Consider the following 17,991-nt stretch of genomic DNA (forward strand, 5'->3'; position numbering starts at 1 on the left):
CAATACAACTGGACCAACCAACGAATACACAATACACCAAACAACCAAATGAACCAATACAACTGGACCAATTAACCAACCAACCAAATGAACCAATACAACTGGACCAACCAACGAATACACAATACACCAAACAACCAAATGAACCAATACAACTGGACCAATTAACCAACCAACCAACCATGGGGCTTTATTTGATTTGATTTGATTGTGATTTGTGAAGGCATGAATTACAACCAATAAGGAACCAATAAATAAACGTTTCCTAAATCAAAGTATCCTCGTCCTAACAAAGCCAACTGCTGCTAATTATTTTGAAATTATACAGGTTAAAATAATTAAAATGTATAATAAATTAAACCAGAAATATAAATCAAAATCGGTCAGCATTGGAGGCAACTCATAATAAATTAAATTGTAAACACACTTCTCCACCATAGCAGCACAGCCAGGATATACACTTTTTAAGGTGTTTATGCTGTCCATTACAAGTCTGAACGTCTCTCAGTTAGTCAGTTGTATACTGTGTGGTAAACACTAGTTATTTCAGCTGCTGTTACTTTTTATTTTTGTTTGGTTTTCCTAGTTTAAAAGCTATGTGTTTCTATATGTCAGTCGTTCTTCGATTTTTTTTAAATAGCAGACCTACAAGCTCGTAGCGCGCCACTCGGTGGCGCGCTATGAGCTTGTAGATCTGCTATTTTCAATAGCTAAAGCATAGCGTAATCATGCTAACACCACACACACACACACTAGCCACTGCTAACGCCACTACAGAAAGACCCATGCAACAGATTGGAACGCAAGCTGAAATAAAATGACTTCAATTGTTTCTCGTTTTATTTTGTGGACATAAAAGGTTTCCACTTTCCACCCAAAAATAAATTAGATTCATACTCAAAGACAAGCTTGAATAATTTGAGAATGCGCGAGCATTTCAAATAGGGCTTACACCATTACACGCTACTGTTAACATACAGATTAGGTCTATAATCTCATTCTGTAAAAAGCTTCCTTCCTCCTCCCCTTTATTGGGTATTATAAAATATTGTATGAGGAACAATTACTATTTGTTCCATTTATTCCATTATTGTGCTAATAATTTTATTTATTTTTGCATTACTTCATTTTGATGTCCCCTACAAATACTAAAAACATCAGAGTGAAATTACAATTATAAGAAGTCTAGACAATTTGAGAATGTAGAATAATTGATATTTTTATCAACGTTTGCCTGCTATCTCTCCCAATGGTACCAACATCATGTTATCTGACAATAAACAATACTCTGATAATAAACATACTCTCTCCCCGTGCCTTCGGCCTGGTGGAGACAATAAAACATACTCTCTCCCCATGCCTTCGGCCTGGTGGAGACAATAAAACATACTCTCTCCCCATGCCTTCGGCCTGGTGGAGACAACAAAACATACTCTCTCCCCATGCCTTCGGCCTGGTGGAGACAACAAAACATACTCTCTCCCCATGCCTTCGGCCTGGTGGAGACAACAAAACATACTCTCTCCCCATGCCTTCGGCCTGGTGGAGACAACAAAACATACTCTCTCCCCATGCCTTCGGCCTGGTGGAGACAACAAAACATACTCTCTCCCCGTGCCTTCGGCCTGGTGGAGACAACAAAACATACTCTCTCCCCGTGCCTTCGGCCTGGTGGAGACAACAAAACATACTCTCTCCCCATGCCTTCGGCCTGGTGGAGACAACAAAACATACTCTCTCCCCATGCCTTCGGCCTGGTGGAGACAACAAAACATACTCTCTCCCCATGCCTTCGGCCTGGTGGAGACAACAAAACATACTCTCTCCCCATGCCTTCGGCCTGGTGGAGACAACTAAACATACTCTCTCCCCGTGCCTTCGGCCTGGTGGAGACAACAAAACATACTCTCTCCCCATGCCTTCGGCCTGGTGGAGACAACAAAACATACTCTCTCCCCGTGCCTTCGGCCTGGTGGAGACAACAAAACATATACTCTCTCCCCATGCCTTCGGCCTGGTGGAGACAACAAAACATACTCTCTCCCCATGCCTTCGGCCTGGTGGAGACAATAAAACATACTCTCTCCCCGTGCCTTCGGCCTGGTGGAGACAATAAAACATACTCTCTCCCCGTGCCTTCGGCCTGGTGGAGACAACTAAACATACTCTCTCCCCATGCCTTCGGCCTGGTGGAGACAACAAAACATACTCTCTCCCCATGCCTTCGGCCTGGTGGAGACAACTAAACATACTCTCTCCCCATGCCTTCGGCCTGGTGGAGACAACTAAACATACTCTCTCCCCATGCCTTCGGCCTGGTGGAGACAACAAAACATACTCTCTCCCCATGCCTTCGGCCTGGTAGAGACAACAAAAAATACTCTCTCCCCATGCCTTCGGCCTGGTGGAGACAACAAAACATACTCTCTCCCCGTGCCTTCGGCCTGGTGGAGACAATAAAACATACTCTCTCCTCATGCCTTCGGCCTGGTGGAGACAACAAAACATACTCTCTCCCCATGCCTTCGGCCTGGTGGAGACCATAAAACATACTCTCTCCCCATGCCTTCATGGTGGAGACAACAAAACATACTCTCTCCCCATGCCTTCGGCCTGGTGGAGACAACAAAACATACTCTCTCCCCATGCCTTCGGCCTGGTGGAGACAACAAAACATACTCTCTCCCCATGCCTTCGGCCTGGTGGAGACAACAAAACATACTCTCTCCCCATGCCTTCGGCCTGGTGGAGACAACAAAACATACTCTCTCCCCATGCCTTCGGCCTGGTGGAGACAACAAAACATACTCTCTCCCCATGCCTTCGGCCTGGTGGAGACAACTAAACATACTCTCTCCCCATGCCTTCGGCCTGGTGGAGACAACAAAACATACTCTCTCCCCATGCCTTCGGCCTGGTGGAGACAACTAAACATACTCTCTCCCCATGCCTTCGGCCTGGTGGAGACAACTAAACATACTCTCTCCCCATGCCTTCGGCCTGGTGGAGACAACAAAACATACTCTCTCCCCATGCCTTCGGCCTGGTGGAGACAACAAAACATACTCTCTCCCCATGCCTTCGGCCTGGTGGAGACAACAAAACATACTCTCTCCCCATGCCTTCGGCCTGGTGGAGACAACAAAACATACTCTCTCCCCATGCCTTCGGCCTGGTGGAGACAACAAAACATACTCTCTCCCCATGCCTTCGGCCTGGTGGAGACCATAAAACATACTCTCTCCCCATGCCTTCATGGTGGAGACAACAAAACATACTCTCTCCCCATGCCTTCGGCCTGGTGGAGACAACAAAACATACTCTCTCCCCATGCCTTCGGCCTGGTGGAGACAATAAAACATACTCTCTCCCCATGCCTTCGTCATGGTGGAGACAACAAAACATACTCTCTCCCCATGCCTTCGGCCTGGTGGAGACAATAAAACATACTCTCTCCCCATGCCTTCAGCCTGGTGGAGACAATAAAACATACTCTCTCCCCATGCCTTCAGCCTGGTGGAGACAATAAAACATACTCTCTCCGCGTGCCTTCGGCCTGGTGGAGACAATAATGGACTTTGATATAAGGGTTGAAAACCACTGGTTTCAGGTGAACTGCCCATGGGGCTGTACTGTACAGTACAGTGCAGTATGTGTGAGTGTAGTTATGTAAATAAAATAGGCCAGAGATGACTCTGTAATGTACATACAGTATTTACACTTCCAACCGCCCGGGAGAGAGAATAACCTTGACACATACGCACACGCACACACACCCACACCCACACCCACACCCACACCCACACCCACACCCACACGCACACACACACACACACACACACACACACACACACACACACACACACACACACACACACACACACACACACACACACACACACACACACACACACACACACACACACACACACACACAACACCTTTGTGCATACTGTCCGTACACATAAACGTTCACATTATAAGCAGCAACAAAGTACATTTACTCATCGCCGTATACTGTACTTCACTCAAGTACTATAGCAGTATGCTCATTTTTTTCCAATGGTTTACAATACTTCTTCAGTACATCAAAATGCAGTACAGTAACAGTAGCCTACAATACAATTAAAGTAATTAAATATATAGGCTACCGCCGGTAGGCCTACCCGTTTTATAAATGTGGAGATATAGCCAGTATATCTGTGTATGTTGGTTTGTTTACTGAGAGACCCCCAAAATAACCCCACGCCCCGCCCATGGGGAACCACTGTGAACTGTACAATGAGAGTGAAGCCGCTAGGGCGATACTGACAGAGAGCATTTTGTGTCCGGTGACACTCAATACTAGATATATTAAAAAACAGTTAAATCGTAAAATAAGTAGTGTGCTGTGTTGCGTCACTTTCTATCTTTCATTCAGAGGACTTTTGTACTGCAGCCTAGTCATTGTCAGGCTGAAAAACAGGGACATACACGCACGGCCACGTTGTTCAGCGTTATATATTATATATATCTCACTCCGTCACAATCCAATGCATGTCACTAAACACGGCGTTACAATGCCACCACCTAGTGGTGAACTATCATCATCGCCGCTAAAATAAAGACACGCAGGTGTTTCTCTTCTTTTCTGTGTTTGTAAATAAACGTGAAGACTTTTCAGTGGAGGCAAAACTTTCACTGAAGTTTAGCAACGCTGCCTTGATATCACCATAGAGACATATCTATGGCTATACCACTATATCCATTTAGTTAGTGTTTCACTCTCTGCCACAAACACAACACACCGAGGGACGAAACGAACACACACCTGCATGGCTCACACAATCAATCCGTTTGTGACTAAACTTTACACACACAACAGATAAACGTCAACGGAACCTCACCTGGTTTGAAGAGCAGCTCCAATGTTAGTTGTAACTTGTCCTAACCAGTCAATGCTTTGGTTCCGTTAGTTGTAACTTGTCCTAATTGCTTTTATTTGACTCTGTGTGTATTATTATTAATGTTTACACTCTGCTGCTCAGCTCAGTCGGCTGCTCCTCTGCGAAGGGCGGAAACGGTGTGCGCGTGCAATGTGGAAGTCAGTACCGGATGTAGTGGGCGGGCTCTAGACCGGATCTGACTGGTTTGTTTGGAACAGACACCACGGACAGCCTGGCGACGAGAGATATTAAAAATATAAAAGTATGTTTCCTCATGCCAATAAAACTCATTTGAATTCAATTTAATTTAATTAAACGCAACAATGTATAGAGTTCATCATTCATTAATTCATAGGCTACTCCTTCGTTTTTTAACCTACACATAAAAAATATTCACCATCGGCTATTTTGATTTATATTGATTTATTTAAATACCTATTAACAGTTTGCAGAATTACAGTACGTACATTTCAAGCACAACTCAATAAAGACGGTTATCTGTGAGTGGACGACCCAAGAAAGCAGGCCTACACTTGTTTACAAGAGGGTCCACCTTGTTCAATTCATCAAAACATTTAGAGACGTACAAATATATAGTTGGTCTACAAAGACAGACTGTACAACACAAGCTTCTTTTTTCTGCTTTTATCCTCGTAGCATATTTTGTATTGACCTGTAGCCTTCTTCCCTTGAAATGTACATATTCTACAAACTGTTAGACATTTCAATCAATCAATCAATCAATCAAATATTTTAAAAAGGTGAAAAAAATTGGAATATCCTATTAGTGAAAACAACACAAATCAAATATCAGATGAGAGTCTGCAGATAAATACATATTAATGTATATTATCCTACTAATAAATGTCTACTGCCCAATGAAATGACACTGTGTGATATTACAGTAGGCTAGTCTCTATACCACTGGTTCCCAAACAGTGGGTTGGGACCCTTTTGTGAGTCGCTGACACATTATATCTGTCCTGTGGAGATAGTTAGGTGTGAATCAACTGTCAGAATGGATTGAACCTTAACCATGTTTACAAATGCATACATGGGGAAAAGACAAGTGGAAAGGGATAGTGTTTGATTTATAGGCCTACACTCAATTAATTGGCCTCAATAAATGGCACTTGAGCTGAATATTTGCCTTGTCTACTAGTATTTCTTATTTAATGGGTAACATTTGACTATGTTCTGTAAATGATGTCAGTGGCGATATTTCACCACTAGGTGGTGGACTGGTACTGTAACAAGACAACGCCACCAGACATTGGATTCTGATGGACTGACAGACATACAGTGTATGCAGGGTTCTGACTGTACCCTTTATGGAGGAAACTGCCATGTTTTTATGTTATATAATCTAGATAGTGTGCCATGTTAATTGCCAACATTAATGTCAATAACACCACATGAAAACATATCCAATCAACATATTTTTGATTGTCCACAAATATCATCTTTTCCCTTCTTTTTAAATATTTTCTTTCACATGGTTATAATGATCATTAGACTCAGAGCAATAACCTCCTATCTCCCAGACTCTCCCCAGTCAGAGTTCAGAGCAATAACCTCCTATCTCCCAGACTCTCCCCAGTCAGAGTTCAGAGCTGTAATGTTAATGTAGAATAATGTGCAGGATGTCGTGTAGTGGCGGCTGTGGCTCAGGAGGTAGAGCAGGTCGTCCAATTATCCGTCGGTCGGCGGTTCGAATCCCGGCTCCTCCTCCTGTCTACATGTCAAAGTGTCCTTGGGCAAAGACACTGAACCCCAAAATGCTCCTGATGTGATGGTTGTTGTCTTGCATGGCTTCCACCGCAATCGGTGTGTGAATGTAATGCACTAATAAATGCACCATTTACATACAAATGTGAGGGAGTTCATTTATTTGACTAGTCTACATTTTTTTAAATAGTTTATTTTAAACCAAAAGTCCTCTCTCTCACATGTATGCCAGTGTGCCAGTGATAACCCTCATTTGTGCCAATTGGTACCGGTGCCAAATAGTGCCTACCACTGCTGTTGTACTATTATTGTACTACGTACAGTATACTAAAAGTGTCAGCATATTTACACTGAAAGGACTACAATGGAAATGTATATTTATAAAAATCTAAATTCTGCGTCTCCACAGAACGCAGGCCTGACTGCAGCCACCAGAGATCATAAATATATTGTTGGCCCTAAAACATTCAGTGCTTTACAGCAATAGTATTTAGAAATGCATTCTCTGAGGAACAGAGAGCCAGTGTAAAGGTCTGAGAAGTGCAGGGTGATGTACTAATAATAATAATAATAATAACTTGGAATCCCCTGTCTTTGTATAAGAACAGCTTTCTGAACCGTCTGCGTCGTCTGGAAGATTTAAAGACACTGTTACAATAGTAGTAGACTGACAGACATAAGACCTTTAATACTTGATATATTCTTAAGATTGAAACATTTAATTTCTTATCCTAAGATTGAAACAACCACATAAAAAGGCAATATAAGTGAATATTTGGTTCAAACGAGTATATTTTTTAGATACATTTGTAGGTTGTCATCAGCTAGGATTCTTTAGTATGCGAGTGGAGGATATGCTCTCATCTCTTCAATGTTCTTCCATTGTGAATGATAAGGATGAAGGATTGCACCTGCATATCTTAGCTCTGTGCTCTGAAAGATAACTGTGCTGTAAAATAATAGTGTATACATTCTCGTTACAACTCTCAAAAGTATTTTGAACCCCATGGCATTCATATTCTGTGGGAGAACATAAGCCCATAAAAAAGAAAATCGGCTATTTTTGGTGAAGAAATGTGGTTTAGACGGGACAAAAACGGTCAAAATACAGAGCCAACTCAGGTCCATTTGGGGTTTGAGTGGTTATGGCCAATGATTACAGAGCTTTTAAAAAAATAGTACAAAGACACATTGTGTCAAACAACATCATGTCATTGTGTGATAGTTTAAGAAAAGAAGAATGTTTTATCTGTAACATAAGAGCTTTACCATATACATTATGTTGCATGTTGGCATAATGTCATACAGTATGTATTTCCATGAGGATAACTGTTTGAATTTGATGACGAGCCACAACAACGAGAACCATGCAGTTTGCATATCAATTTATTTGTTGCTTCTGAAGCAAGAAAAGCAGTTGTTGGTTAACCAGATAGTTTTACAGAATCGATACAAAGGTTTACAACTTAATCAGATCAGTTTTACATCAATACAACGGTACGGTGGTATATCAATATGGTTTACCACTTAACTAGATAGTTGTATCAAAATCAATACAAAGGTGCACTTAATTAGGTCAATAAAAAAGTTCAACATCAATGCAACACATACAGTAAGTGCCACAAACACTAAAGCTTTGTATGGTAAACAAACAACTTGTTTATCCATTTAAGGAACAAAATAATGATTAGTTAGGGGATAGTCGAGCGAGTGCCTGCACCGAGCGGTGCAATGGCCATGTGTTTTATCATCACCATTCATGTACAGAAGGTGTGCTCCTCCATTACAATAATGTATGTCCAGCCAGAATATAATATATACAGTGAGATCCTCCATTACAATAATGTATGTCCAGCCAGAATATAATATATACAGTGAGATCCTCCATTACAATACTGTATGTCCAGCCAGAATATAATATATACACTGAGATCCTGCATCCATAAGAACACCACAACACCTCAAACAAACAGAAATCAGACTGTCTTTAGAACGCCACATATCGGGTCATGTCTCTAGAACCCCACATATCGGGTCATGTCTTCAGAACCCCACATATCGGGTCATGTCTTCAGAACCCCACATATCAGGTCATGTCTTTGTGGAACCCCACATATCGGGTCCTGTCTTTAGAACCCCACATATCGGGTCAGAACCCCACATATCGGGTCCTGTCTTTGTGGCCAAGACAAACTGAGGGAGAGTCACACAAACCAAGTCAATTAACAACTAATGTATTAATTAAAATAATAACACAAGAGGACAACTTAAAATATCAATGACATACAGTACAGTAGTCACTCAGTATGATCAGCAGTGTAAGTGTGTGCATGAGTGTAATGCTGTCTGGTGCAGCAATACAAACAACAGTTCAACAGCAAAAGGAATATGTCTTATCAAGCATGTTCACACTAACTATAACTGTATGATAATAATAATGTGAGCATCCACACTAATGAACAGCACGTTCTGTAAATAATGGCACTAAGCACGACGGAGCCCATCCTCCTTGAAAGTGCTGCTGAAAGACACATCACGCAATATGAATAATCTGACTCTGATTATTCATTATAAAAATAGAGTCAGCATCACTGAACTCCCAGAGGCCTAGTGTCCCTTGTGTTGCCAGTGTTGTTGCTCATGTATTCCAATGTTCTAAACATTATAAAAACTCATAGTAGTATTTCTGCGTACATTAAATCAGTGCCCTTCCTGTTCTGAAGAAAACCTGGACACTAAAACTTCAGTATAAACCAGTATAAATATTTCAGTATAAATCTTGTCAGTTTTTCTCCTCTGGTGAAAAGCTGGCGGCTGCACGATGGCAGCCCCTCAGTCAAATCTGGTCACAATTGTCAAACGTCTATCAGTATATTATACAGTATATACAGAATATACAGTAAGAACATTATAATGTTCTTAGGTAAAAGAAAATAGGTTTTCTGTTTCTTACTACTTTGTTTTCCTAAATCAATAATTTCCCACGGCTGGAAGCGACGATGGAGGTCTGGTCTGAGGACTAGAGAGATGGACACGCCCTGATGACCACTGACCTAGAGATGGACACGCCCTGATGACCTCTGACCTAGAGATGGACACGCCTTGATGACCTCTGACCTAGAGAGATGGACACGCCTTGATGACCTCTGCATGTTTCCATTCTGCTGATGACCCTCTGCCACGCCCACCTCCAGCACCTGCAGAGAGGCGGAGCCACACAACGACAGACAGACAGACAGACAGACAGACAGACAGACAGACAGACAGACAGACAGACAGACAGACAGACAGACAGACAGGGGTACAGTACTTAGTTTAGACAGTATTTGGTTTAGAGTAGTCATTAGTTTAGAGTAGTCAAATATATTTAGCCACCGATCCCAATCTCAAAATCTCCAGTTAAAAATGTTTGTAAATGTAAAAAAATATGTATATTCAAAGATAATTTAATTTATATTATAATTAAATGTATAATATAATTTATCTGGCTTTGTCTGAGGAGACATTTTATTTTGTAATCTTATTTCATAGTTGTCTTAGTAAGGATCCATTCAAATGCAAAACAGTCATACGATCACATCAAATTATATATGATTGACTTATAGATACATTATAGTCACTTACCCAAGATGTTGACATCATGATGATGATCTCAGCTGGTAGTGCACACGCCTGGTCTATACCTATACTTCTTTTTCAGCTCTGCCTGTTGTTCTTCATGCTTCTTCTTCAGGTCGACTAGTTCTGTCGCTTTCTTCTTCTTGTCTTCTTCTTCTGTCGCTTTCTTCTTCTTCATGTCTTCTATATCTCTCGCTTTCTCTTCTATTTCTTTACTTTTCTCATCTACATGCTTCTTCAGTTCAGTCTCTTTATGACGTAAAAGTTCATATTTCACTTGTTCCTGTTTCAATTCTGCGTCTTGTTTCTGTTTCAGTTCACAAATTTCCTCTTCTTGTTTTTGTATGAGATCGTTATACTCCTTCAGGTATTTTTCTTTGAAGTCATTGAATTCCTCAGCTTTTTTTCTGGCCTCATCTTTGTATTTATTCTCCATCAGCTCCAGTTTTTCTTTATGCTTTTTCTCAAGTTTCTCTCGTTCCTCTTCGTCTTGTTGTCGTAATATTTGTTTTGTCTTCTCATGTTTGTCTCTTTCCTGATCAATTTCTTTCTGAAGCTTTTTTCTTTTCTTTTGGTGTTCTTCTCTTCTCTCCTCATCTTCCTGTTGTCTTTTAATCCACGATGCTTTTCTTTCCTGCTCCCAATCCTCCCGTTGTTTTCTCATGAACTTTCTCTCATTTTCCATTGTTCTGTCCTTTTCTTCTGCTTCCTTTCTCTCTCTCTCCATGGCCTCAACTTTCCTTTCCCACTCCTTATGTTTCATTTCATCCTGTGTCTTCCTTTTCCTGTCCTCCTCATCTCTTCTTTGCCGTTCTTCCAGTTCTTTCTTTCTGAACTCGTCAACAGTTCTCTGTTTTTCTGCTTCTTCTTCTTGTCTGCGTTTGTCCTCTTCTTCCTGTCTGCGTTTGTGCTCTTCTTTTCTTTTCCTTTCATGTTCTTTTCTTTCACGTTCAAATTCTTTCTGAAGACTTTTTATTTTCTTCTCTTCTTCTTCTCTTCCGTCTTTGTCTTCCTGTGCTTTTTTATTCCATCTTTCTCTTTCCTTCTCCCAGGCCTCTTTTTGTTTTATCATTTCTTCTGATCCTACATTTTTCTCTCTCTCCAAGACCTTAAGTTTTTTCTCCCACTCCAGTAATTTATTTTCCTCTTCTTCCTTCCTTCCTCTGTCGTCCTTTTCCCTTTCTTCCTGTTCTTTCTTCCTCTCCTGCAGAATTGCCTGTTGTTTATTTTCTTCTTCTTGTCTATTTTGAACTTCTTCTCTTCTTTTATTTTCATGTTTTTGTCTTTCCAGATCAAATTCTGTCTGAAGCCTTTTTATTTTATCTCGTTCTTCTTCTCTTCTCTTGGCTTCTTCCTTTTTTCTTTTATCCAGCAATGCTCTTCTTTCCTTCTCCCAAGCATCTTGCTGTTCTCTCATTTCTTTTCTCTTGAGTTCCAAAACTCTATCCTTTTCATCTGACACCTTTTGTTTCTCTCTCTCCAAGGCAATGAGTTTTTCATTCCACTCATTGCGTTTATTTTCCTCCAAATCCTTCCGTTTTTTGTCCTCCTCTTCTCTTTTAACACGTTCCTCTTCTCTTTCCTCACGCTCTCTCTTAATAGAATCCTCCTTTTCTTTGAGTTGTGTCTCTCTTTTTTCTCTCTCCTTTTCAATTTCATCATCCTGCTCTTTCATCCTTTCTTTCATTTTTTTATTTTCTTCTTCATGGGTTCTTTTCAGCTCCTCCACTTCTCTCTTCATCTCATCTTCCTTCTCTTTTAAAATCTTCTCCATCTGTTTTTGGATTGCTGCCTCAGCCTCCTGGAACATCTCTGTGGTGTAGCACCCCTCACCATTCTCCTTCACCATCTCCTCAACCTTCATCAGTAGATCACTGACTTGTTCTCTATTGTTTTCATCGATATTGTTGAAGACGTGGTACCTTCCTCCACAGTCAGAAATCAGCTTCTTAAATGAATCATCACAGTCTTTGATGTAGTCTTCAATGGACTTTTTTTTCTTCTTATGTTTCAAATCGTCTCCTCTTGTGAAAAGAATGATGGTGAACTTCTTGGAATCATTTCCAAAGTTCTCCTGGATTAGCTTCAATGTATTTTTCTCCTCTTCTGTGTGTCGACCAATCCCTAACACCAACAGGAACACATGAGGTCCTGGGGACAGCATATTGATGCATTTGATCATCTCCTCATGAACCTCTTCCTGGGACAGACTTGTGTCAAACAGACCAGGTGTATCAACTACAACAACTCGACGGCCGTCTACTTCAGCCTGTGCTTTCTGGCAAAACTTGGTGACAGAGTTTGGACTGAGTTCGGAGCTAAATATCTCTTGATCCAAAATAGTGTTAGCTGATGCGCTTTTCCCACTGCCAGTCTTCCCTATCAGCACCATCCTGAGGCTCTGATCGTCATGATCACCTGAAATAGGCATATAATTAGTTCTACACCATCTTATTTTGTATGTATTTATGTGTTTATTTATAACTTGTTCTAGCTAATTCGTTCAATGGATTATCAATATGAACAAGAGTTGAATTCTGACAATCTAAAGGTAACAAGTGATATACTTACGAGTGTTGGGTCTTTCCAACTCTTTTCCTACAGCCTGTAGTTTGGCGATGAGTCTGTCTTGTTGTATGATCGTATTATTCTGGGTCTTGAAAAGTATGTCTTGTTGTATGATCTTCTCCATCTGGGCTTTGATAAACATTTCTCTTGTGAAGCAAAGTGATTTACCCTCCAGAGGTCTCATCTTTTCCACAGCATCCAACAACTCAGGAACTTGCTTGTTGTTCTTAGTGTTGAATACAGTGCGTCGGTCTGCATAGCTCTTACACAGCTCCTTAATGCCTTTGTCTTGATCTACAAAGTTGACAAAAGCTGGAGCATTTGGATCAGATTCTACAGTCAACAGAACCCTGGTGAAGTCTCTGATCTCAGAGGTGAATACATCCTGGATGTTCTGTAACTCTGCCTTGTCTTCATCGGTGAGCGGACCGAGAGGAACGGCCAACAGGAAGGCATGCACGCCCTCAGGATCACAGAGAGAGACACACCTCCACACATTGTGAATCATTGCTTCAGATGATTCATCCAAGGAAGGCAGTTCCACCAGGGTCACTGAGCGGCCACACACCTCTGCTTGTCTCTTCACACACTCTGTAGGGGAACTAGGCCCTGAGCTGTCCTGGGTCTGACCCAGAATGGTGTTGGCTGCGGAGGTCTTCCCAGTACCACACAGAACCAGGTTCAGAGGAGGGTTTGACTTTGGTGTCATCGCACCGCTACCTTTAACAGAGGTACGGCATCTTCCTTTGTGTTCACTCACAATCTTCTCCATTTCCATCATCAGTGATGGAATGTGATCTTCAGTCATGCTGTAAAGTCTTTCTCCACAGTCTGCAATGATCTGTTTTAGAGATGCATTTGGTTGAACCTCATCAGTTTTGATGACAATGAAGTTGCTCAAGTCCTCTTGATGAAATGAGGTCATGATGAACTTCAGTGTGTCTCTGTCTTCCTCAGTAAAGTCATTAGGCTTCAACAGCAGCAGGAATACATTTGGTCCATGGGGTGAACAATCAGATGAACAGATCTCTTCTATTTCTTTTCTCACTGATCCAACAGAAATGCTGAAGAGGTTTGTGGTTTTCACTACTCTGACAGGCTTTCCATTCCAGTCTCCATTAACCCCTTGCTTGGTTGGACTTTGGATGACATTAAAAACATTATGTCCGAATAATGTCCGCATACATGAAAAAACATCATGTCCGAGGATTAAGTTGCCAAGTGTTGCCCTTTTGTTCTCACTTTTCCCAAGAAGCACAATCCTGAGTCCAGAATCTACAAAACAAAAAGTGGTGAAATGTATTTTGACTATTTTGAACAAACAACCCCATTGCATTCAGCAACTTAATTAAGACGTAGATTAGAGGCATTGATGTATTACAAGTAAAATTATTATAATATAGTTCAGGAATCGAAAAACACGAATCTCCTGGTGGAGATTCATCAATCACTAACAGTCACTGTTTTAATAATTTATAATTATTTTAGAGGAGTGGGCTACTACAGCTCCACAAGTGAAATCCTCCCTAAATTAAAATAAAAACCTGCGTTGTCTGTGTGAAAAAATATGATTTTCTGTTTGAGCAATTAATTATTTTTTTCCTTTTCTTGTAGGCCAATTCTTTTTTGGAAGTTAGGTAGGATTTATACATTAGCAGAAGAAGAAAAACTGTTAAATAATATACAAATGAAATGCCATGATGTCCAACACTTACCAGCAGGTCTTTCTGGACCCGAGCTCACAGCATCTGGTCTCTGGCCGTCATCAGTGCTGGTGAGATCACTGGCCTCATCATAGACATCACAGTGGACGTGCTGTTCATGGTTCTCCTTAACAACTTGACCCAATCGTGTCAACAGCTCTCGGCGGTCAAGGTTCTTCCGCTGTATGTGCCTGAACCTACATTTCCTGATCACTTCATCCAGTGAAGGATACTTCACATAGTTTAACAAGAGACCTGCACTGTGCTGTCTGGGTGTTGAGACTAATACAAGTGAATGATCAAATGAGCGATGACTGAGGGTTTCAAGAATGCTCTGTAATCTGATTCTTTGTTTTACAGTGAAGTCTTCAGGCTGAATCACCAGTAGAAACACGTGAGGTCCAGGTGCAGAACATTCCTCACAGCTTTGGATCTTCTCTGTCAGTTCTCGAAGTAAGATCTTGGGATCTAGCAGGTCTGGAGTGTTGATGACCACCATCTTAATGTTCTCACCTACACCACCAACTGTCATAGAGTCTCTGAGAGGACCACTGAACACAGACTGTCCCAGAAGGAGGTTCCCAACTCTGTTCCTCTCTGACTGGTTATTCCCTAACAGAACAACCCTCACCTCAGACACTGAAATGAAAACATTACATGAAAACATTACATTAATACATAATTATAATAATTAGGCTTTTTTTTTTGTATCTCTCTCTCTCTCTCTAGTGATTGTACCTGTCAATCATCATCTCTGCTAACAATTGAACCAAGGAACTCAAAAACATGTCTGGGGTGCTAAAAACTAGTGTTTTAAAGTGAAATACCCCTTTAAGTTGTTAGGTTCATTATGTCCCGCACAGCCTAGCTTTACAAAGGCTCTTTATATCTTCGGGGCCGGCAGTGACCGGATCGGAACCGCAAGGTTGCCAGTTCAAACCCGGGCTCCCCCAGAGTTAGTGTCAAAGTGTTCTTGAGCAAGACACTGAACCCCTAATTGTTCCTGATGTGCTGGTTGGTGCCTTGGATGGTTTCCTACACTCGGCATCGGTGTATGAATGTGTGTGTAAATGGGTGAATGTAATGCACAATCTCTGTAAAGCGTCTTGGATAAAGGCGCTATACAAATGCAACCATTACAATTTAGATCTTGTCAGATCATCTGTATCAGATTAAATTATTAGTACAACTATATGCTGAGTAATAACTTTGAATAATCATATAGAATATTGCAAAAATATCAAACCCTAATAAATTGTGATTCAGTTCAGTTGTACTCACTGTCAGGAGGCAGCATCTCGTAGCTGTCGGTCCGTTTCAGAGGTTTCCCCTGCAGGCCTCCTGTGATACATTGATTTAATTCAACCCATATTCAAAACCACAACAAACAATATGTATTAGTGTTGTGTGCGTTAGCCTATGTCTGTGTATCCTCGGCCGTGAAGCGAACCCGGGACTTCGTATCAACAAGCCACACCAGTCGGATAAACAGCCATGGCTCGACTGGAAAGCAGCAACGCAGCCACCTATAGCCTACATCTGTATCACAGTCACTTATAAATGAGGTGCCACAACCTTTGCTTTGTATTTGTTAGATGGTGTTGTTGTTTTGTGCAATGAACAATGATGTCATCCCTTTGTACATTTATTTAGGGTTTCTTTCTTCCTGGAGGCTGAAACCTTGACAGTCAAACATGTCAATCAGATCCTGTAGTGGCTCTTCAAAATAAGACTCACTGAATAGATCCTAGTGGCTCTTCAAAATAAGACTCACTGAATAGATCCTAGTGGCTCTTCAAAATAAGACTCACTGAATAGATCCTAGTGGCTCTTCAAAATAAGACTCACTGAATAGATCCTAGTGGCTCTTCAAAATAAGACTCACTGAATAGTATCACAAGAGACAGATGGTTACTCTTGTTTGTTTATGTTGTTTGTTTTAGTAGTTGGTTAGGTAGGATTTGTACATTAGCATACAAAACAGGTCATATTCAAATAAATGGAGGAATGGAAATGAAGTCTGCACAAACAGCTTCTGCTCCACAGTTTATATAAATAATATATATATAATAATAATATATATAAATAAAAACATTTTTTTTAAAATATACAAATAAATGCCATGAAGTCCATCCCTTACCAGCAGCTCTTTCTGGACCCGATCTCACAGCATCTGGTCTCTGGCCGTCATCAGTGCTGGTGAGACCACTGGCCTCATCATAGACATCACAGTGGACGTGCTGTTCATGGTTCTCCTTAACAACTTGACCCAATCGTGTCAACAGCTCTAGGTGGTCAAGGTTCCTCTGCTCTACGTGCCTGAACCTACATTTCCTGATCATGTCTTGTAGTGAAGGATACTTCACATAGTCTAACAAGAGACCTGCACTTTGCTGTCTGGGTGTTGAGACTAATACAAGTGAATGATCATATGAGCGATGACTGAGGGTTTCAAGAATATTCTGTAACCTGATTCTTTGTTTTTCAGTGAAGTCTTCAGGCTGAATCACCAGTAGAAACACGTGAGGTCCAGGATCAGAATATCTCACACAGCTTTTGACCATCTTTGACATTTCTGGGGATCTCATCTTGGAATCGAGCAGGTCTGGAGTGTTGATGACCACCATCTGACTGTTCTCCACTACAACACTACCTGTCATACATTTTCTGAGAGCACCACTGAACACAGGCTGTCTCAGAAGGAGGTTCCCAACTCTGTTCCTCTCTGACTGGTCATTCCCTAACAGAACAACCCTCACCTCAGACACTGAAATGAAAACATTACATGAAAACATTACATGAAAACATTACATGAATACATGTATATAATAATAATTACATTAGGTTCCCACTCCATTGGGGTATTTTTGTTACTGTATGTGCACAAAGGCAACTGTATGTATGAAAATCAGGGAGACCTTCATGGACTTACAGCACACATTGATATGTTACAGAAAATATAAATACCGTAATCAAATATTATGGTCTCCCCGTTCACTAGAAGCACAATATCACCAGCATCCTGGACTTTTCAATTAGTTTAATCTAACATGGAGTTTGACATTAAATGGGCTTACAAGGGAGCATGTCTGATCAAATGTGTATCAGATATCTAACAACTGAACCAAGCAACTCAAAAACATGTCTGGGGAGCTAAACAGAAATGTTTTAACGTGAATTACCCCTTTAAGATGTTCATTATGTCCCACAGAGCCTTACAAAGGTTCTTTATATCTTGTGTATTACAACTATATGTGCTGAGTGATAACTTCAAATAATCATGTAGAATATTGCAAACATTATCAAACCAAAACACATTAAACACCAGTAAGTTGTGATTCAGTTCAGTTGTACTCACTGTTAGGAGGTAGAAAGTCGTAGCTTTCGGTGCGTTTCAGAGGTTTCCCCTGCAGGTCTCCTGTAATGATAATGTGATACAATACACTTAA

The 17,991-nt window shown here is 41.0% G+C and overlaps 2 protein-coding genes across 2 annotated transcripts in view; both read right to left on the minus strand.

The window, feature by feature from the left end:
* LOC308333082 (glutamate receptor ionotropic, NMDA 2C-like) overlaps positions 1-10,449 on the minus strand; it is a gene marked incomplete at both ends in the record, with an annotated part of 94,905 nt that extends 84,456 nt beyond the window's left edge. The window contains one exon of the mRNA XM_080789277.1: positions 10,337-10,449. Within this exon, the coding sequence (XP_080645403.1) occupies positions 10,337-10,449 (113 nt within the window). The remainder of the gene's footprint in view (positions 1-10,336) is intronic.
* A 581-nt stretch (positions 10,450-11,030) lies between these two features.
* LOC308333083 (GTPase IMAP family member 8-like) lies at positions 11,031-16,884 on the minus strand (the record flags this gene model as incomplete). The annotated part of the gene is made up of 6 exons (XM_080789278.1): positions 11,031-11,207; positions 11,734-12,689; positions 12,843-13,886; positions 14,555-14,774; positions 14,901-15,181; positions 16,683-16,884. 6 exons carry the CDS (start codon positions 16,882-16,884, stop codon positions 11,031-11,033), a joined length of 2,880 nt encoding a protein of 959 aa, XP_080645404.1.
* Positions 16,885-17,991: the final 1,107 nt, after the last annotated feature.

This window comes from Protomyctophum bolini, assembly GCF_963924005.1.
Source record: "Protomyctophum bolini genome assembly, chromosome: 18".
NCBI classification, from domain to species: domain Eukaryota; kingdom Metazoa; phylum Chordata; class Actinopteri; order Myctophiformes; family Myctophidae; genus Protomyctophum; species Protomyctophum bolini.